This window comes from Castor canadensis, chromosome 2 (assembly GCF_047511655.1).
Source record: "Castor canadensis chromosome 2, mCasCan1.hap1v2, whole genome shotgun sequence".
NCBI classification, from domain to species: Eukaryota; Metazoa; Chordata; class Mammalia; order Rodentia; family Castoridae; genus Castor; species Castor canadensis.
Window position 1 is genome coordinate 35,973,781 of NC_133387.1, and position 23,477 is coordinate 35,997,257.

The 23,477-nt window shown below is 35.1% G+C and overlaps 1 protein-coding gene across 1 annotated transcript in view; it reads right to left on the reverse strand.

The window, feature by feature from the left end:
- Cftr (CF transmembrane conductance regulator) overlaps nt 1–23,477 on the reverse strand; it is a 164,279-nt gene that overhangs the window by 92,417 nt on the left and 48,385 nt on the right. The window contains exons 8-11 of the mRNA XM_074064486.1: nt 22,076–22,322; nt 20,156–20,248; nt 13,987–14,166; nt 9,383–9,574 (exon numbers count right to left, since the gene is read on the reverse strand). Coding sequence (XP_073920587.1) covers nt 9,383–9,574; nt 13,987–14,166; nt 20,156–20,248; nt 22,076–22,322 — 712 coding nt within the window. The remainder of the gene's footprint in view (nt 1–9,382; nt 9,575–13,986; nt 14,167–20,155; nt 20,249–22,075; nt 22,323–23,477) is intronic.

Genomic DNA, 23,477 nt, shown 5'->3' on the forward strand with positions numbered 1-23,477 from the left:
TTATACAAGATGAACTAGTTCTGGACATCTATTGTATGTGACTTTAGTTAATACTGTTGTATACTTGAATAAGTTCTGGACATCTATATATGCCATGGTTAATAATGCTGTACTGTATCCTTGAAAATTGCTCAGAATAGATCTTAAAAGTTCTCAAAACACACACACACACATACAGACAAATGGTAACTATGTAATTAATGGATATATGAATTAGCTTGGTTGTAGTAATCATTTTATATTGTATGTAGCAAACATACACAATTTTTACATGTTAGTTATACCTCAATTAACTGGATAAAATTCTAAAAATAATTATACAAAATAAAAAATGTAAAACGACATTATCTTTGACTCATTCCTTTTCCTTACCTTCCATATCATCAGTGACTAGGCCATTCATTCTTCTAATTGACTCAAGAGACACTTTGCTTCTCTTTTCCTACTTCCTTTGACATAGCAGATCATCACCATCTCTTACCTGAAACACTGCACCAAGCTCCTAAAATTATTTCCCTGCCACCAGTATTGCCCCTCCTTCAATTAGCATACTCTATGTTGTAGTCAGAACCATCCTTATAAAATGTAAATCTTACCACATCACAACTCCCAAACCCTTCCATGAGTCTTGTGACCCTTAATATACAGTTCAAGTTTCTTAATGCAGCATAAGTTTCTTCTTGATATAACTGTCCTATTCCAGTTCAGCTCTCACCATATTGCCCTTCCTTTCTAGACTCTAGCTATACTACACTACCTATAGGTCCACCAAAGTGACAAGTGCTCTCTTGAATGCAGGCTCATTTAATTCTTGACCCCAGCCATATAGAACTGACTATAGGTCTCTGAGTGTACAATGTTCTCTTTTGACTCTAGGCTGTCTACATTCTATTCTCTTTCTGGAATGTTCTCCCTATTCTTCTTCACTTGTTCTCACCCATCACCTCTCAGTTTAGATGTCACTTCCTGCATGGATGCCTTTTGTGACCTTTTAGTGTTACTTGTCTATACTTATATAAGTACTCAACACTAACTGAAAAAGAACATATTAAACTGCATTGGTTTTTACTTGTTCATCTTCTCCACTAGAATGAAAGCCCTTTGAGAACAAGAATTGTGTCTTGTTCACCAATATATTCCTTGAGTTTGGCACACTCCCTGGTTCAATGTTTGCACTCATAAATATTTACTAAATGAATACGTTATCTTTTCCACCAAAATCTCTGTAAGTCAAAATCTCATTACAGACAGGGACTTTGTCCTACTGGCAGGCAGAATACAGAGTGCTTAACATGGTGTTGTGTTTAAGTTAGGAATTCATCAGATATTTGTTAAAATCCATTTGTAAATTCATTCTTAATTCAAATCTGAATCAAAGGTAAATAAACCTTGTAAATGAAACTACTTTTAATTTCATTTGATACTTGGTTCTGAAAGATAACGATACGATCTTCCATTCATGGAATATTTTGTCTAGAAAAGGTTTATTCTCAATTTTTAGAAACACCCTCCCTGGTAAGGACTTTCTGAACATTTCTCGGTGGCTATAATGTCAGAAGCCTAGTAAGATCTGTAGATCTAGTTGAAGATGTTAATTTTAGCCAGAGATTTCTGAAGTCCCTACTATGTCATCAAAGGTTCTATTTAAAAATCAAGGATAAGATCTTCTCTTGATTTCTTTCAATTATACATCTCTTAAATATGAATCCCAGTTCTTACACAGGGTTGCAACATTGGACACATACATAATGTTTTTTATAATATGGAATTTATTTTTTGAAATTTTCATGATTTTTAAAAATTTTGTGTTTAAATGTGAAGGCCTCACTTAAATGTCCTAACTTCATTATCCATTCATCAGATAGCTTGGTCTCAGACAGTTATAATTATATTTGTATGCTATTTTTCTGTTGTCTTCCCCAAATCTTACTAGGAGGGCCATTTTGGTTTTAGAGACGTAAGAACTTTCATTTGTTAAACTAATAATTAGCTCTAGAATTGTGATCTTAACCCCTAAAACCAAGTCTGCACTTCAGCAATCAGCACATTTTTACTTTGACTGTAAACTCTAGGCAAAGTTGTCACTAGATAAATTGAAAGAGCAGATTCAAGGGGTCAATTCACGCAAAGTGCTTAGCACAGCGCTGAATGTATATTCTGTTCATAGAAATTATTTAGCATTTATACTTTAAGTTCCAAGGCTCAAATGAAGTGAAATAGCAGTTTAATTCACAAAATACTATGCCATTCCTACTTAGTTCTGGTTCAATAGTCTTGTAAAATAAACATGGTAACTTCATATTAAAGTAAATAAGTATCAATGCTTTCCACTTTAATTACCTATCAGTAGAAAAATATATGTAGTTCAAGATACTGTCAATGTGACTTATCTTGGTTTAGGGGACATAGTTCAATGTGTTTTAAATAATGTTTTAAATGTCCATTTGTCTTGGCTACTACTGAATGCAAATGCTTGATGTGGATTGACCACTCAAAGGTTAAGTTTCAGCTTTTTACAGGTTAGTTTTGGCTAGACCTGGAGATCCAGAGGTCAAATTCAAATTCAATTAGTCATTTGGTATCTGAATAATGGACTTTATTTTCCAGAACAGTCATTAACTCATTTCTTTGCTTACTTTCCTCCTAAGTTTTTTCATGCTTCTTGCCAATTTCCCTCCCAAATTTTTTTTTTCTTTTAGCAAATTCTTGCCAAGTTCCCTCTCATTTTTTTTCTTCTAGTGACTTAGATATGAAAACTATAGACAGTGGTAGAATAGAAGACACTTGGAGATTTTACCTTCTTCAACTTATATAGTAAATATTTTTATCACAATGGGTATGTAATAACTGTCATGACAGATACTTACTTAATGAGGATCATTTTGTGGTTTGAAAAGTATCGCAACAACTTTGTGGAAATCAATTACATATCCTAAGCCCCAACCTCCCTCCCACATTCCCCACCCCTACTCCCCACCACACTATTATAAAAGTCAATTACTCTTCCAAACCCAGGTACTTTTACAAGAGAGTGAGTCACTGAATAAAGACAGTTCAATTACTTGTTATCCAAATACTGGCTTGCCTAGGATTCTCTCTCTGTCAACCATGGGGTTATGTGGTAGCCTATGATGTTGGTGACATGTTAGGAGAAGCAGGCAAGAGAACAGTATAGTCTGTCTCTCTTTCACTAATGAAATATGAATATAATTTCATAAAGGATAAGTAATTAACTAGGACTCAATTGTATTAATTCCTCTTTTTAAGCTAGCACAGTCTCCAGTGCTGGTTATAGTAGCTACAAATATGTAGGAGGACTCAGGAAAGTTTGGGTACATGGAGAAAAAAAATGAGAGAATAAGTTAAAGGCCACAGGGTCATATAACAGTATTTTAGAAGGAACTATCAATTTGCCTAGGAATTCATTTTACTAAAACCTAGATCTAAAATAGGTTTCATAAAGCAGGACATGGAAATACGCCCAAAAGAGGAGGAAGAGATGAAGAATCTGAACTTGACTTGCCCACCTGTGGCTGCACAATACAAATTAGTCAACCAACACAGATCTATCTTCATGCCCTTTTCCGTGATAATGTCTTTGAGTTATTTCACTGAGTAAATAATTTCCAACAACAAACTGAAATCAGAAAACTATGTGAAATATGTCACGCATGCTATTTCCTATCTAAGCAAATTTACACCTACCTGCTTACTCCTATGACACTGAGCATCATTACATATACAAGTGCTATGAAGATATTAGTGCTCAACAAAACCACAAACATGAGGAAGACACTTGTGTCCTCCTCTCCAGCTCCAGCTCTAGATGTAACACATTAAGAGACAGATTGACTTCAGCAGTCAAAATGAAAACACACTAACTCATGAATGTTTTGGTGATAGAGTCCTCAGAGAGACTGTGTTGAGGAACTCTTACGTTGGCACCAGCTACTTACACATCAAGGACACTATAGGTATCTGGTGTTCCTGTGATCAGAATTATTCCACATTTTAAAAATAAAATCTTCCATTGGCATACAAGGATCATACTGTATTCAGTTTCTCACTGGACCTTATCAAAGGTGAGAACATTTATACAACTTAAGTCTCTGAAAATAGAGAAAATTCTACTCTTTGACTGTCAAGATAGAGAAGCATTGCCTGTTATTTTTGTTACTCCCAGCAGTCACATGTCATCATGTAATCATCTGTTCAAACTGAGACTGAGGCTCACCAAAAAATATTTTCTGAGCAAAATTCTTGCAACAAAAACATCTATCTACTTCAAGACATTTCTGAAACAGTCATCCAACAAGAATTTGCTTCTCTATCAACGTGCTAGGTAGAGTAAGTCAAGGTAATGTTTTTGGAGTTGCTGTGCTCAAGGAATTTACCCTGTAATTGCTAAGATAAGAATATATATCAAACATTCAGCACAGAGAAAATGCACATACTAATTTACTCATTGTACACAACACATTTGCCAGTTTAAAGAACAAGGAATTTAGGAAATGCCTGCGTTTTTGCCTGTCAAACAGTAAATAGAAAGGCCTAATTCAGTCACAAAAAATTAACAGGACAGTTAGGAGCAAGGACTTAGAGAAACTTTGAAATTAAAAGGGGATGTAGGAGAATGTTGGAGGGAGTGAATTCAAGTATGATAAATTGGTCAAATTTCAAGAACTTTTGTAAATGCCACAATGTACCCCCAGCACAACAATTTAAAAAATCACTTAAAGAGAAAAAAATTTTTTTAACGATTCTGCGAGATCTTTTCTAGGGGTAGGCTACAGTGGATGGGTGGTGGGTATAACGAAAGGGTGAATGAGGGTAAATATGGTGGATGTATTCTTATACGAAAATAAAAGAACAAAATCTGTCGAAATTGTCCTAAGAATGGGGATAGGGAGAGGAGGGAGAATGATAAAGGAGGTCAAAGCAACTAAACTACATTATAATCAGATATATAAATATCAGAATGCATACCCTGTGTACAACTATTATATACTAGTAAAAAGGTGAATTTTTTTTGGCACTGTGGGCAAAGAGGGAGAAGATTAATTATGTATTAAAAAACAAAACGGAGGTCCTGGCACAGTGGCTTGTGCCCATAATCCAAGCCACTGAGGAGGCAGAGATCAGGAGGATCACAATTCAAGGCTAGCCCAGGCAGAAAGTTAGCAATATTCCAACAACAAATGCTGACTGTGGTGGTTCACACCTATAATCCCAACTATGTAGAATGCCTACGTAGGAGGATCACAGTGAAGACCCGCTGGGACAAAAATGTGAGCATCTATCTGAAAAATAACTAAAGCAAAGAGGGCTAGTGGCCTAACTCAACTGGCAGAGTGCTGCCTAGCAAGCTGAAGGGCTTGAGTTCAAACCCCAGTACCACCAAAAGAATGGGGGTCATCGTCATTGTAATGATTATTTATTAAATCTTACTTAGTGGCATCCTCCATCAATTCTCTTATCCAAACCTATGTCTCTTGGCCTTGATCACATGTCTCAGTTCTATGTAGTTCACTTTGTGTCCTTCTTTCCTAAACCCAAAGCCCATCTACCTGTCCCCTTTTCTGACTTCTGTTGTGCAAGGAATCCTTAATTGGAAGACAACTTTTTTACTTGAGAAAAAAATTCATTCTTTCCTGAAAGTCCATTATTCCTGATATTCTTTCCCCCAGATGCAAAAAATACATAAAAATGACATTCCTTATCTTCTCACAATCTCTGTGCTTAACCTTTACCTCTTCTTGACCATCATGATTATTATTTACATTACTGAAATAGGTTCCTCATTAGTTGCCTCCCAGTCAGAATAGCAAATAGTACTGACAATAACAATAATAGTTATTTTATTTATTAATAGTATACAAACTTTCTATGTGCTAACAGAATCCCCACAACCTCTATAAAATATGTAATATTAGCTTCATATTGCAGAAAATTAAACAGAATATATCAAAGCTAAGTAACTTTCTTGAATAACTGGCTTTGTTATACTTTAAAATCTGTGCTCTTTCAGTTACCCCACAAAGCTTCTAATTATGTCCACCCTAATTCTGGTATTCATTGTCACAAAGTGATATATATAAACTCTAAAGTGATTATATCATTCCCCTACTTAAAGTTCTCAATACCAAATTCCTGACATGGTTCTTCAACTCCATTCCTGTCCACTCATGGTCCCTGAATTACACAAGTTGCTAGTAATTCCCTGCACCAGCCAAGTTTTTACAGGTTCTGTGTTTCTGATTATACAGTTTCCTCTGGCTGGAATACATTTCTTGTTTACTCATTCTTCAAATTCTTCAAGGCATCTTCTTTTAGAGACAGACTCTGAACTGCACAGGTAGACTAAAAGCCATCTATTGGGCTTCTTTCATACCCTAATAGCACATCTAGCCCACACTTGCCATATCATTTTGCAATGGGGTCTTTATGGATATTTTCCCTCAAATCAGCCTATACATCCTTTGGTAAAAGGGACAGTAAAGCTTTTATTTTTTTGCCCAATAGGCCTCACAGCAGTGAACAGTGTCCAACATAAAGATGTCACACAAGTAATGTTTGTAGGTCTGAAAGGGACACAAAAAGTGGGATACTTCCCAACCCCATCGCCATTTCTTGAGTAGTGAACCAATGTGTCCAAATTTCAAAACTTTAAGAATTTATGTTGTCTGGTTTTTCCCACCGACCACCTCAAATTTTGTTGATTGTGTCATGCAGAGCAACTGCTATATTTCTATATGATCATCTTTATAATGTTCTGTTATGAACAGTTTGTTGATATCAAAATTCACATTCATAACTTTGCATCACACTTGATTTCATGGTTCTTCTGTCCTTAATTATACTAATCTCTGTATTATCTCCTCAGTAGTTACCCACTAGCAAGAATGCATCTCAGAGGCCTTTCTCCTGCCATGCTCAATATTCCATAGCTCATAGGGAGGTAGAAAGAAGTTAATATTTACTGATTGAACTTTTTGCCAGATGCCATGCTGGGCACCTTATACGTACATCTCATTCAGTCTTCTAATCATCTAACCCAGAGACTTTTTTTACTTATCAATCTCTGTAACTTTCTCTATACTTTATTGACAGCTCTGATGTTCTTAATCAAAAATCCCTCTGAGGCTGTAAGTTTCATTCTTGTCACCCCTGAAATTCCACACTGAATTATTCCATCAGAGGACATTAATCTTGGTTCTCTATTTGGAAGTTGCCCCTTAGGCAGATCCAGATAGAGCCCAGTCTCCTCTTTTTACTTTTATATAAATCTGTTTCATTTTCTCTTAGATTCTTTATTGATCTCTCTCCCACAGAACGTGAACTCCCGAAGTACATAGCTCATGTTCTATTCATACTTTCATCTCCAGATCCTGGTGTATTCTGTAAAGTACAACAAGTCCTAATAAACATTTGCTAAATGAAACTTTCTCCTACTTTAAAAGATTATTTAGGCATAAAAACCTATTATATGATTCGCTTTTGTGAAATGTTAAGAATAGGAAAATTTAAAGAGACAGAAAGTGGATTAGTGGTTGCTTAGGTCTGGCAGGGAGAAGGTTAGGTAGAAAAAGGGAGTTGATTATTAATGGGTATGGGGTTTCTTTTAGGGAACACAACTGGGATGATGTTTGTATAATCCTGTGAATACATGATACATTGAATTATACACTCTAAAATTAATTTAAGGTGGGGCATGCAATCAGAATAAATGAAAAATATGTTCTGCTGCTTCTTTCATTATTTTTTGACAGCTTTGTTAAGGTATAACGCACATACTATACAATTCTTCCTTGTTAATGCAGGGCATTCTATAATGAACCTTTAAAAAGTAGACACTATTTTATTCAATTTGTTATTCCCAGGCCCTATCCCAGTGATCAGGAGTTCGCAAATACCTGTTCCATGAATGAGATGTTCAAAACTCAAAATTTATTACTAGTGATATAGCTAAGCTATATTTGGTTAAATATATTTGATAGTTTTACTTGGGTGATACAAAACACCATTTATAAAATCATTTCTATGGGAAAATATATACTCAAAGCAAAAAAAAAAAATAAAGCTTACTGGAAACGCCAACACCTTTCCACTCACAAGGACTACCATTCCTAAACCTCAGTTTCTTCTCAGATAATTACCTGGTTCTCTAGCAACACTTTTTTTTTTTGGTAACAAACCCAGGCATTATAACACCCAAGTTGTGAAATACTGTTCCTAAAAGAATGACTTTTGAGGAATGATGGATGTCTTCTTCAACATAAGCCCAATAATTTTATCAGAGAGCTTTTCTTTTCATTTTGCTCTCAGAATATACAGAAAATAATAGTAGTGAAATATAACTACTGTCAAATGTGTCAGTACACACACGGAGAGCCCTTTGTATCCGTATACAACCCTATCTAATCCACAAGTAACCCTTTGAACGTTTTTGTATACTGTATTATGCTTCGTTTTATTCTCACTGAAATTTTTCACAGAAGATTATGTAAAGGAACTCACTACTACCAAATGCCTTCTATTAAAGACACTAGTTTTGAATCAGGACCACAATCCAGACAATGTCACCAATAAATTTCATGATAATATATCCTCTGTCTTAACATTTACATAAATAATTATTGAACCCACCATCATACAATTTCAAGATACACATACTGACTTCACCTGGAATACTGAGTGGATTTCCAGACAAATTAACCCATTCCTCAAATTGCTATCAAATCAGCTAAGGCCATCATCCTTCTTTTGCCTCTAGTTCAGAGACTTGGGTATGGCTATATGTTCAAGGCCAGAGATAAGATATAATTTTAAGATAAGATAACTTTATCTCTCTAATCCTCTACTAGCAGATCAATGGTCATTCCATTAAGCTATAGTGTTACCGAAATTGTTAAACTCTTCTTACATAATTAAAATTGTTTCATTCTTCTTATGTAATTCTTGAAGTAAAAATCACATGCCATACAATTGCCACTGAGGACATTTTTCTCATTAATGTGTAAAAAATTCTCATCATTTTATGAAGAGTTTTATTGTGATCAAGCCAGCCCATCATTTAAAAAATAAATTTCAGGGCTAAGGGCAAAGCTCAAGTGGTAGAGTGCCAGCCTAGCAGGTAGGAGGCCCTGAGTTCAAATCCCAGTACCACCAATAAATAAATAAATAAACAAATAAACTGCTTTTGTTTTATGTATTTGCAAGCTTCTTAAAGCAGAGTCATGTGTTCTCTTAAGTAATCCACTCACAGTAGCTTTCTCCTAGAAGAAACCTTAATGTGCATAAAGAGAATAGAGAGCTAAATATATAATTGTTCAGTCTGAAGGTTTCATGTGCATAATCAGCAGTTTTTCACATCATTGCTTACCTCTTCCAGTTGGCATGCTTTGATGACACTTCTATATCTATACTCATCATAGGAAACACCAAAGATGATATTCTCTTTGATGGTGCCAGGCATGATCCAGGAAAACTGAGAGCAGAATGAAATTCTTCCACTGTGCTTAATTTTACCCTCTGATGGCTCCAATTCTCCCAGAATCATCATTAGGAGTGAAGTCTAGAAATAAAAATCATTGTTACTAAGCTGTTTGATCAAATCATTCAACTCAGGATTCACTCACCTCCAGTTTTCATTCTAAGTGAAGGAATCTATTCTGAGTTTTAAGTAAAGGAATGTTTTCTGAGTTTTAAAGCATCTGTTAACTCATTTGATTCAAAGTCTTTGATGTTATTTCCTGATCCAGGCACTCTGCTATGCACAAAAGATACAAAGAGAATGAAAGAGACCATTACAACACAGAGTGACAAGGGTTAGGATAGAGGTTCACAGAGAAGGAGACCCTATTTCAGATAGGTGGTATGGGTTTGGAGGGGGTCTAGGAAGATTAGCAATAGCTAACATTTGTTGAATGCTCACTATGTACTGGGCTGTCAATGTGCTTTAAACTATATTATTTATTCTTCACAATAATCATACGAAGTAGATTCAGCACTATCTTTGACTTGTTATGGAGAGATTTGGTAAGTTCAGGTAATATTGTTCCCATGGGCCTTTCTTGAAGTACAAGATCATCCAGGATATAGTCCCAAAGAACTATCATTGAACAAAGATGTGAATCAAAATTACAACTATTTGGAAGAATTAGAATCAAAGAACAAAAGTTAAATATGTTATATGCTCTGACAAAAAAAGAGAAGATATACATAAAAATAAAGTTTATAAAACAAAGGAAATAGAGTATGGGTGTAAGATATAGAGGAAATTTGCTGATTGCCTTGTTAAAAAAAGCAAGAAGTCAAAGGATATCATTTAAAGTTAACAAATCAGTTCAAATAAGCATAAGCATATTAACAAGTACAAAAACAAACATTGAGAAAGATAATAAAAGGAGGTTGCCAACCTCAAAGAAATGAACTAAAGATACAGGGAATGAAATATTTGACAGACTTTGTTGTCATTATTATTATTACTATTACCACTAGAATAAAAATGTAGACTTTCCTAAAATATCAAAATACAGTCATCCTTTGATATCCTTGGGGGATTGGTTCAAGAAGCCCCTGTGAATAACAAAAACCACAAATGTTTAAATCTCTGATATAAAGTAACATAGTATCTGCATGCAACCTGTGCACATCCTCCCATACACTTTAAATCATCTCTATATTACTTATAAGCTAATACAGTGTAAGTGGTTTGTAAGTCATTGTTATACTGTATTATTAATACATTATTATTAGTAATAATGACTCCAAAAGTCTATATATGCCAGTATAGGCACCATTTAAAAAATATTTTAGGTTTGACTATATATGTATCTATATATCTATATATATATATATGATGTTTTCATTCAATTTCATATCTTCCTAAACTCCAAAATGTTTAAATAACTTTTGTAGACACTTGTAATTTGTTTTAAAAATAAGCAAAATCATGGACTAATAGCTTATTCTATGCATCCGATGCCCAATTATAAGACCAAACTTTAGCACCAGCAGGAGGCAAGGATAGAGGATAGAAACAGTATGGAAAGAAGATGTGAACAAGGTCATAGAACTGCTTTGGTTGTGGTTGGGAACAAGAAGACTGAAAAATCCCCAGACCTAATAAAATGTGACATACCAGCTTTCAGTCAAAGGCACCCATGGTACAAACTTCTACACTAACATCATTTCATAAAATACCCAAGGAAGTTTCTTAAGTGCAAGACATTTCCCCCAGTTAAATTTTGATCACTGTGATAGTCCTTGGAATATAAAAATGAAGAAGACAACTTCAGACAATTATAGGAGAGTGATAAAGTTAATCGTGACTTTATTGTTTTATCAATAAAATAATATACCTTAATTGTTGAGAGTTTGGAAAATCCAGAGATGTAAAATACATGCAAAACCTCAGAAATAACAAGTTGGCATATTTGTCCTTCCAGACACACATATATACATGCACAGATATATTTTATAAAATATGGGTCATAATATACACACCATTTTCTAACCTGTTGTCTTTCTCTACCTAACGTATATCATACAGAGCCCTCAGAGTCATTTTTTAACATCCCTTTTATTGACTGCCATTATATAGCTACACCAAAATTTATCTAAATAATCCTGTATTATTAGACACTTGTGGGGTTTTCCTCACAATATTGGTCACTGAGATCAATGTTGTGAAGCTAACCTTGCTGATTATTTTTAGGATGTTTTCATGCATACATATCAATATTTTATTGTTCCTCACATCTCTGTGTATATAAAAAGTAGCATGCTGCACACATAGTTTTGTTTCTTGCTTTTCTCACTTAAGTATGTATTTTGGAGAACTTTCCATATTCAAAGAGTAGAGAACTTCAACATAAAAACATGTTGCTGTGGTCTGCTGATGATACTTATTCAAAATCTATAAAAACATATTAGGATATGTCAAACAAGTAGAAGAATTCTTAGGTTATTTTTAAGACTGGTACAAGTTACCAAATGATGTGGGATGAAATTATCTTAAAATGTTACTACTTTATGTTACACAACCTTATATTTTAGCTAGATCTTTTGTCCAGAAGATAATAAAGTACTCCATTCCAATACTACAAGAAGTAGCCTCCTCGGCTGAGTTAGTGAACTATTTCTCACAAGTATGTAATTATTCCTAAGGGACCATGGCCTTCGCCTAACTGTCTTCATAGCTACTTCTCATAATATGCAATGGTAGCTCAAGCCAGTAATTATCTAAACATCAGTTTTAATAGAACTGCCTGAAATGTAATTGCTAGTAAATCTGTGATTTATAATTCCAAAGAAATTTTTTTACACATCTTTCAGAATTTTGTTTGTTGTTTGTTTTGTTTGTTTGCAGTACTGGGGATCAAACCCAAGGCCTCGCACAGGCTAAGTAAGCACTCTACACTGAGCTACACCCCAGTCCTCTTTAAAATTTTATTTTGAGACAGGGCATCTCTAAGATACCCAGGCTGGCCTTAAATTTGCAATCCTCCTGACTCAGTCTCTCAAGTTGCTAGGATTATAGGCATGCACAACCATGTCTGACAGAAGTGATCTTAAGTGCACAATTAATTTAAAAAATTCTATGAAGCACAAATATTACCATCTCAAAAGCAAACATCCTGCTTTACAGCATCTGTACCTTCTTTTGTATCAGCTTTTCCAGGTTGGCAAAGTGGCTCAAGTGGTAAGAGCGTGTGCCTAGTAAGTATAAGACCCTGAGTTCAAGACCCAGTACTACCAATAAAGAAAGAAAGAAAGAAATGAAGAGTATCAGCTCCTCCTTTGGTATAATTTTCTTTTCATAGTAAAAATTGCTAATATATAAGAAATAGAGGGGAAAACACTCTGGGAAAGAAGGGTTTTTTTTGTAAGAGAATGCACAATATAGCTACTTTATTTAGAAAGGTCTGATGTTGGAAAACAATTGGAGAGAGAAATAAGCAAATTGTATTAATGGCATTGGAAGCACCACATACACTGACTGGATACTTTCTGTGGCATTTTGTTTCCAAGTGTCAGACTAACTTCTTCAAAATATAGCTCTCCACAGCTTAGATATTAATAAATAACTGCCTTTTAGAAGTTTTTATTTCTTCATTTATATTCTATTATTTTACCTTATAGCAACATGGCTTTTTCTCTATTTCCTTCCTTCCTTACTTACTTCTTTCCTTCCTTCTTACCATCTTTTCTTGTGTCTTGGTTAGAATTCTAGAAAGAACTTTGAAAAGTTTCAATAGATCACTTAACTTTTTCTTGTATTTCTAAAACATACCACAACTAACATGGTAGTGAAATGAGGACAAGCACCTATTTTTATAGACCTCCAAAATAAATGCTGCTGTCCTTAATAGCCCACGCCATTGCACTTTCTTATCTCTAATTTGATTTCTTCATATCTTTTAAATATATTTCCTTGATTGTTAAAAGAGAACAACAGTGTATCATTAATGTACGATAGTGATACACTGCTTATATCTTTCAAGATCACTATTATGCCTCGTCTTCTGACAATCAAGTTTGGTTCTTGATCTGTTTTCCCTTCTAACCTACTAGATTTGGCCAGATGTATTCCATATACACTGAGACTATATAAGTATAAAATGTTCAGCTGAGTGGAGAGGATGATCACTGTGTAGCATCTCTGAAAAAAGTCTCTGTGCTAAAGACTGGTAAAAATGGATGGTTAATTTGCTCAGTAATGTTATTGAAAGCCCAGCTTGTGCAATAAACTGTGCTGAATTCTATGTAAAATATAGAGTTGTAGAAAAAAAATCACTGGAAATAATATAAGAAAAATTTAAAACTAGAGGAAATTATCAGTGGAACAATTTATATTAGAAGGGACACTATAGCCAAGCATATCCAATTTCCCCAAAACATTGGGGAAGACAAACCCAAAAAAAAAGAAGGAGAATTGCATGTCAAATTAAGTTCTCAATGATAAAGAAGGAAAGGAACTACCTTGCCTGCTCCAGTGGATCCAGCAACTGCCAACAACTGTCCTTTCTCTATCTTGAAGTTGATGTCTTTCAGGACAGGAGTGCCAAGAAGGGAGAAGTTACTGAAGAACAGGTTGCTATCACCATTGGAAATCTTTCTGTCATTGTTTAGTTTTGCTTTCTCAAATAATTCCCCAAATCCCTGTCAAAAAATAATAAAAGATAGGGTTTTGGGGTATTTTCAATAGATACTTATCTTTTGCATGATTAGTTTGAAGAGCACATGGCACATGAACTATTATAAAATATACATATGACTTTACAGAATATAATTAAAAAGTGTATGGTTACCAAAGGACATGATCCAAAACATGTGAAAATTGTAGATATAGTATTTGAGAGAAACATAGGTGCTTTTTCTCAGAACTTTGCCTATTATCAAGTACAATTTAAATTTCATTAAAGACTTTCTCCTATAAGCTGGGTACATAGACATTATTATTTAATTCCAGCATAATGTATGAGGTATATTTTACAGACTTACTCTTACGCTTTTAAAGCTATAGAGTGACTCAGAAAGAAGTCATAGCCAGTAGGCAACAGTGGAATTACAACCCAAATCTGACTTCTACTCTATCACATTGGTAGGTTGTTCCCCTGAGAAGTTCGAAGCATTTCTTTAAGTAATATTGTTGACTATAACTGATGAGGTTGTCCGAAGATTCAAATGAATTCATTTGCTTCAGGGTATCTGGGAAGGAAGAATTCCCTTTTGAAAATACCTTGCCCCTCTATTGCAACCATGGAAGCTATGGGGTAATGGTTTTCAATCTAAAGTAAACAGCCCTAAAGACATGTCAGGAGGAAGTGGGGTGCCTAGATTTAAGGGAATCTGTCTCCAGATCCTCCACATTCGAAGGTACTCTTTCCAAAATTAACCTGACAGAGAATTTTTCTGCTGTCATTACTCCTGAGTCATTCCATTTCATCATTGTCCTTCTGTCACCTTAAAGAAAAGTTATGGCCTTCTCACCTACTATGAACATGAGTGCTAACCTCACTATGTAGCACCCTCCAGAGTATGGAAACCTTTGAGAATTGAACATGGGGACCGTAAAGGAATGATTTCCTCTTGAAAGAGGCTCCCACAAAAACAAAGCCAGACATACTGAAAGAGGCAGCATCTTATTTCACCTAGATTTCAGACTTAAGGAAATCTATGTGATGTGTCTTACCTATTTGGAGTCAAATTTCAGAATAAAGCATTTCAACTAATAGATTTTAATAATTATCAAATACAGATTATTATTTATCTGTATATAAAGTCTTGCTTTTTCTGAAAGCAAGTAATTTAGCTAACTGGCTTGACAATGAGAACTGCCTTCGCAAATTTATTTATTTTCCTCAAACTGCAAATTGTAGCTCCAAAGTTTTGACAATGGACAATAAACAGGAAATACCAGCCTTTGCCACCACTTAAACTTATGTTGAAAATTTTATGTCAACTAAAACTGCATTTGAAGTATGTAGTTTTCCAAAATTCTTATAGAGTATAGATAAGCAATTAAGCTTGAAGGCTACTGTTTGAGCTCTTATGATTGAGTGTCTAATATTCCCTTCAGTCACCAGACAAATAAAAGCAGAACTTTTAAGAAGTCCTCAAAAACAAGGCAAAAGCATCTATTTTTGCCAAGTTCTTTTCTTTGGGGGGAGAGCACAGTGCTTGGTTTGAACTTAAGACCTCACACTTTTTAGGTAGGTGCTCTACCACTTAGCCCACCCAGCCCTTTCTTATTTTAATTATTTTTTACAGTCAGTGTATCCCATGTGTTTTTGCCAAAGACCAGCTGTGATCCTCCTACCTACATCTCATGTGTAGCTGGAGTTATAGATGTGCCCTACCACTCTCAGCTTCTTAGTTGAAATGGAGTCTGTCTTATTTTTTGCCTGGACTGGATTCAGACCATGATCCTCTTGCTCACCATCTCCTAAGTAGCTGGAATTACTGCACCCAGCCCACATTCATTTGTGAGCCACTGTACCCAGCCCATAATCATTTATTAACATAATAATTATTTATTGAACACCAACTCTGCATTACAGACCACTTCAAAAATCTCACAAAGGAGAATGATACATGAATAGACATTAGTATTACAATGTGAATGGTCCTACAATTAAAAATCATAGCAGGTCTAATGGAGTATATTTGAGAGAGCTATGGACTATGACATATATTCTAGCTCCAAAGGATAGAAGTAGATTTTCACAAAACCAAAAAATGCTTCTCTGTGATCCAGGAAGACAGATCTCCATGCATAATTACTTAGTGTTAAAAGAACAAAATATGTCTTAGGAGTGGAATGGTGAGAGCTAGCTGTTAATGGGCTTGAATGGTAATGCTTAGAAGTAGGATTTTATCTAATAAGGACTTGGATGGAAGATTGCTGTTACTAATAACTCTTATTTCTAATTTAGAGAACACTTATTTCAGGAAATTGGAAAGGAGAAAATAGAAATCACCTCAGTTGTACCACTGAGAAATAAACCAACTTAATATTTCAGTTGATACCCACTACTCTTTTACATATATAATATATATATATATTCATGTACATTAAATTATATACATTATTTTTGATCCATAAAATTAACTTTAAAGTTTATAACCTGTTTTCTGATGTAATATAACACAAATATTTTCATATATGCCATTAAGCATATAATTTTTAATTTCAGGAGAATATCACAGATTTTAAACTATAAATAGTTATCAACAATTCTATGATGTACAATTTGCTATAAATCTTTTTTTGCTCTTGTTGTTTCAAATAAATTCCCACAAGTGGAAGTTCCAGAGAATAAGTATATAAAACTCCAAATCTTTCAAAATATAGTTCCAAGTTTTCCTCTAGCAATCTATGAGAATGCTAGTTTTGCCCTTGGGTTTTAAAGTCTTTGTGTGTGAGTAGTTTTATATGTGAAAATGGAATTTCATCATGGATGCTAGTTGTATTTATTTGATTTCTAGTACAACTGAACACTTCTATGTTTTGGGCCTCCTAAATTGGGAGGGAGGGGTTATGATCCGCTCTGTCTTTGTCCCAGCCTTTCTTTCATCTTCTTAACTAGATGAGTAAATATGACAAGTCCTAAGACTGAGCTTCAGTTTCCTGAGTTATCAAGGGCACTACACAAAATAATGTATGGGGAATCATTCTGTACACAGTAAAGCAGCACTTTTTCTTTTTTTCAGTAAGTGTCAGTATGGAAGTTGGAAAGGGTTTGGGAGACAGAGACATGTAGGCTGACATATTAGCTCTGCCTTACCTAGTGGAGCAACCTTGATCTGCTAATGTAATCTCTCTAAGCCTCCCTTTCCTAATACGTGACTTATAATCATTACTGATTTGTAGGTTTGTCATGAGGGAGGAGCCATGTAACTCATCAGGTACTTGTCTCTCAGGTGATGCCATCACAGGAGATGGAGACTACATGGGAGCAAGTGGGATAATGATGCTTGGGGAGTGACGAATATGGAGTGCATGGGGAGATGGGAAAATTCAGGAAAGAAACTGGGACCAGAGATTTGCATTTGAGAGTCATCAGCACATGGATGTTGGTTGAGGCTGAGTGAAGTCACCCACAGAGAACATGAAATGCTAGAAGACACTCAGGGGGACCCCTAACCATAGAAATGACAGGCAGGGCAGACTTAGAAGTCATGATCTGAGGTTAAAATAATCTGGAAAGAGTGGCTTACTAAAGCTAAATTAAGTGATAAATTTCAGAAGAAAAGGACAGTTGTAATAGACTGATGACAGTGAGTTCCCGGTTGCAATGGAAGAAAGCCCACAGGGAGGCAGGGAGAATAAATTTGTCAGCCAAGAAGAGTTGGTAAGGTTGGGAAATGAGGTTGCCTGGGCAAGAACCAGAGGGGAAATTTTTAGCTTGGAAATATTTAAATGTGAAAAGGAAAAAGTAATTCCAAGGGTCACGGGAGAAGTTGGAAACCCTCTCATGCAATGAGGTCTCTATTTTCTCTATGTATTTTAGAAGGCAAGGTCATCAACTGCAGGTGGGCAGATCCTGACAGAGGTTGGGTGTTTCAGGAAAGTATTAAAGATCTGGAATAATTTATAGGGAAGTGGTAAAAGAAGTTAACTAAAGACAAATGGAAGGATTTTTCCAGAAGGATTACAGGCCCAATTGATATTGAAACAATAAATATACAAAATATATTATATATATATATATATATAAAATATATAAAACTACAGTTTTATATATTTAATTTCCCCAGATAACACTTCTTTCTCTGAAGCTGATAGAGCAAATGTTTTCCAGGAAAAGTGAATTGAATGTGTAGCTGGAAAAAAGTGGACTGGACTTGGAACAAGCAAAGAATAAACCAAGAGGGATCCAAAAGGGAGAATTAGAGAAACTAGAACTCTTAATAAAACTGAAAGGCAGTAAAGATAGGGATTAGAAACTGAGATAGTTGGAGGGCTGGCAAATTCTGGACTGACTTCAAAATGTGACAGTTCCTAAGTGGGGCAAGTCTGATGCCAAAAGCTCAGTATATGACTGAGAGAGATTTCTGAAGAAGTCACTGGAAAATACAAGTTCTAAGAACAGTATGGGAGGCTCATCCATGTGCATGTTGAAGTCTCAGACAAGACAACAGAGGCTTAACAAGCACTACTACTATGACTTTAAGAAGCATCAGAGAGTTTGACAGGTGATGGTCACACACTGGAGGGGAAGATAAGCCAGATGGGAGACAATGGCTCTATGAAATGGCTCTAGGCTGTGAGAGTGCACGTCATTTGTGTGAGATGAGCCAAGTCCCTTCATTTTTTAAAGCCTCCATTTTCTTAGCAGTAAAATGGAAATATTTATATTATTTAGGTCATATGAATGTTGTGAAGATTAAATGAGAAAAAGCCTATGAGGTACTTATCCTACTATCTAGCTCAAACATGCTGCCTGCTTCATTAGATGGAGTGAACAAGGAATGGAAGGGTTTTGCACCAGAGTAGGGAAAAAAATCTGAAAGTAGCAGTGAAAATGTCAGGCTTCATATTTTCCTACATGTTTAAAAGGGCATGTAGGAATTTGAAATTCTTAAAGGAAAGTACTAAAATAAATCTGACCCTCCCACTTTTCACAAAACAATTGCTAGGCATATAAAATTTGTTCTCTTACTGGTATCTTTATAAAAATGAAGTAAAAGGATGCTCTGGTCATCTAGTTACTGATATAAATAAATCCAATGTAAGATTGTGAAAGATTTAGAAACAGGACATTAGTTTTGTAAATCCTACCTTTACTGGACAGACTTTAAGTGATAAAGAAATAGAAACTCAGTAGGCGTTTTCAAATACTGATTTTTTGATTTTCAAAAAATCAAATACTGTGTCTTTATTTTTTTTACTTTTTGCTTTTTTGAGATGTGTTCTCACTGTGCAGCTCAGACTAGCCTCAAACTCATGAATCCTTCTGCCTCTGCCTCCCCAGTGCTGGGATTACAGGCATGCATGGCCACACCTGGGAAATATTGCTTCTTTACAGCCTAAAAATTACAGTAGTTTTTTTCTTTTTTAACAGTTTGTTTTATGATGGAGAAATGTAAGATAATTTTAGTAGTCAATAGAATAAGTAAAAATAGTAAAAGAGATTGATATATTTCCCCTACATCTTTTTTTTGACTGGTGTATGTGGACACATTTGACTAGAACTTGGGATCAGAGAAAGCAATGATCATTGAGGAACCAAGACATGTATAGAACTCTATTGAACACTTTACATAAGTCATCTCAGTCTTCACCACAAATTTTCAAGGTAGATATTAATATTCTCTATTTTACAAATGAAGAAGAAGGAGTTCCTCAAGTTTAAAGTAACTCCTTTCGTTATGGAGAATAAATGGGAGAGACAGGATTCAAACCTAGCCTTGAATATTATAATCTTTATATTACTGCCTGATCTATTATGACTTAAAAAGAAATAAAGAGACTTTTACACTACTTTTAATGTTCCTGGGCCTCTGTTTCTTATTTTATAAAAATAAGTGGAAAATCCTTTCCAGTTCTATCAGTTCTAACCCTGTTTTACATCACGATGAAATCTAGAGTCACAAAGAAAAAAGACCCAAGTATCTAGAGAAAACAATTTTTAAAAATTCTTACCTCTTCCCAAAAGGCTGTTACATTCTCCATCACTACTTCTGTAGTTGTTAGGTTATATTCCAATACCTTATACTCTTGCTTTTGTAAGAAATCCTATTTATTTAAGAGAGCAAAGACATATTGCAGAACCAAAATAGCACTAATGTATTATTACATCTATTTTACATTCAACAGTGCATCTTGTACATGGATTGTAACAATTAAAGTAGATATTATTTCTTAATAAAATAACTTTATAGCAGCATACTAAAGTTAATTTACCAAGCATGAGGATTGGTCTTATTTGAAACACACTCTGAACATGCTATTTTGTAAAACTTTTCATACATTAGATTTTAACATACAGCTGATTCTGCCTTACATTATTACATGTTAACCTTAGAGATGAAGTTATAAAGCAACCTTGAGCCTCAGTTCAATATCAGGACAAAGGAAAAAACATGTCATCTTTCTAGTATCGTCCTAATGAGAGACATCTTAGCATCACTTCTGTGAGTTAAAAGGTAAACACTTTATATAACTGCTTTTAAGGCCTCCAGCCATGTTCTATGAGAAGGGCTTTATTAGAAACTCAATGATACTTTTCCTAGGGAAGGAGGGAACATAAGAAAGAATTAAGTTAACACATCCTGAAGTCTTCACCATATTAAGTCCTGCAAAAAACCTGGTCCTTGTCTGGCTTCCCTTTCTTGTTTGCAACCCCCTCTCTTTCCTTCTTTTGGTTTCAATTCCAATTTTGTTTTCCCATGTGTTTCTGAATTCCTGTTCAGTGACTCTGTGACACATTCTCTGAGTCTATTTCTCTCTCTCTCTATCTCTCTCTCTCTCTCTCTCCCCTCTCTCTCTCTCTCTCTCCCCCCCACTCCCTCTCTCTCTCTCTCTCACACAGACACACAGAGTTGTGATGGGGTTAACAGAGGAAATAATATTATTCCTGGAGTCAATATGGTTCTTCGTCCAGTTACCACTGTCTAAATCCCAGATCTCAAACTCAGTCTCAAGAGTCAAACTCAGGTGATCTAAGTAATGAAGGGGGTGACAGAGATTGTGATGACCTGAATAAGGCAGGTACTCTGTGAGGAGACAGGTGCCAGAGCTTATGAGGAAGGAGGATCAGATAACAAAATATTCCAATTTTTCAAAAGAGGCTGAGGTATGGTTTTGTGTGCATTTGTGTTTGTGCTTGGTATCTCCCAATTTCTAATTTCTGGCACCTACTTCAATTTTTTTTTAATGTAGAACCCAAACAGAATAGATCTAAAAGTCAAAATTAGGGGATGGACACCATTTGCAATCTCTGGCCTAGATAAATAATGACAAAACTACATAGAAGTGGCTCAACCTTTACCCCTCATTTGTCTTTCTGGCACAGTGATTTATTTTCTGTGTTAAGTACATATTTTAAAGTGTAATAAACATTTTATCTGCTTATTTGTTATACTTATTCATTCAATTAGCTCTGCATAAATTGAATCTCATCACCTAAAGACTTTGCTAGGATTTTAAAATACTTAATGTGGCATGAAATGCCATACTCATCCATCATACCATCCAAGGAAATGCTGGGAAACATCAAAAGTGAGCATTCCTAGCACTGACTGGAAAGTTTTCTAACTTCTGAAGAAAAAAATTTGGTTTTCAATCTATTTACACATTTACAAAGTTCATTAGATCGGTCACTGACTACTTGGATGAAATTTTCCAGATTATAGAAATAATTAAGTTTCTTTGACTTATGAGAATCTCATAGGTCATTATTTTATTTCTCTAGGCTTTCATTACAAGAGCTCATTACCATGTAGGAAATTATATCCGTTAGTAGGTTCAAGACCAAGAATTCATCTCTAGAGGGTTTACTTGCTAGAAAATTCCAAACTGTTTCAAAATCATAGTACATCATTCACAGTTATGGCACGTTACCTGTATTTTGTTTATTGCTCCAAGAGAGTCATACCATGTTTGTACAGCCCAGGGGAATTGTCGAGTGACTGCCATACGCAGGACAATGCAGAATGAGATGGTTGTGAATATTTTTCGAAGGATGATTCCTTTGATCAGTGCATAGGGAAGCACAGATAAAAACACCACAAAGAACCCTGAGAAGAAGAAGGCTGAGCTATTGACGTATCTCACATAGGCTGCCTTCCGGGTGAATTTCAGTTCTGTTCTATAAAAAATAAAAAGAAGATGCAGGGTGTTATTTTATTTTTCAAATATTAGGCATGTTGGAGCATAAAATCTAAACATGTGCTCTAAAGTCTTTCTCCCTGTTTTGTGATCCTGGCTTCACCTTGTATGAAGGTGATCTGCGTGACTGTGGGCAAGTTACCTTATCTAAAAAAGGAGATAGTAATAAATTTACCAGTGTTTGACACAAATATCTCTAAAAATTATTTTTAAATTATAATTTAATTATTATCAAATGAATTTTATCTCTTCATTATAACTTGTATGATTTTTGAGACTGATGATTTTTGTTTGTTGGTTGATTGTTTTGAGTAATTAAGTGTGGAAAGGAGGACAATGTCAAAAGATTTATAAAAAAAAGTCTATTTTGTGATTACCTAATGGAGTCTTAACATTTTAGAAATTCTAGCTTAACTTTGAATAACACTGAAAGCATGAGTAAAAATCTCCCAAGAAATTTAAGAGGCCTTCTCAGACTCACCTCTAGAGATACTGATTGAGCGAGTCTACAATGGGTTTCCAGAAGCAGCATTTTAGAAAAAGAAGTCAAATATTCTGTGGCAGATGTTTCTTAAGAAATTAGGGGAGTAAATACTGCATCCTCTGTGTCTCCTTCATTTCAGTGTGATTATTTGTAATCATACTTCATTAAAGTTTCAATCCTCTAGTCTGAACTGTAAGTGCAAATTATTTTTAACACATATATAAGGCTTCAGTGTTCCAAAAGGCAGAAAACAAGGAGTGTAGAGGCTGGTGAGGACAGAGGACAATGCTGCCTTCAAACTCAGTCTCATTCTTTTAGGAGCTGTAAAAACCGGAATCCCTTGTGATGTAGAAACTAGAGTTGTGATCCTTCCCAAGCAGGCAAAGAACAACAAAGCTATAGGCAAATAGATGACTTTGGGAGAGGGAACAATAGCCATGCTGTGACAGAGTGCAGGAGGGGGCTGAGGGGGGCACCTGGCATTCAGGTGCTACTTACACACTCTTGTGTAGTTCAGAGAAGCAATACTCACTCTCAATGGGTAGAACTCAGAGGGAGTATTTTCTCTTTTTAAAATCTTAAAAGAAAAAATATGTAATCCTGAGCACCATGATGGAAATGAAGTTCAACGTGCCCAACCGAGATTGTGAT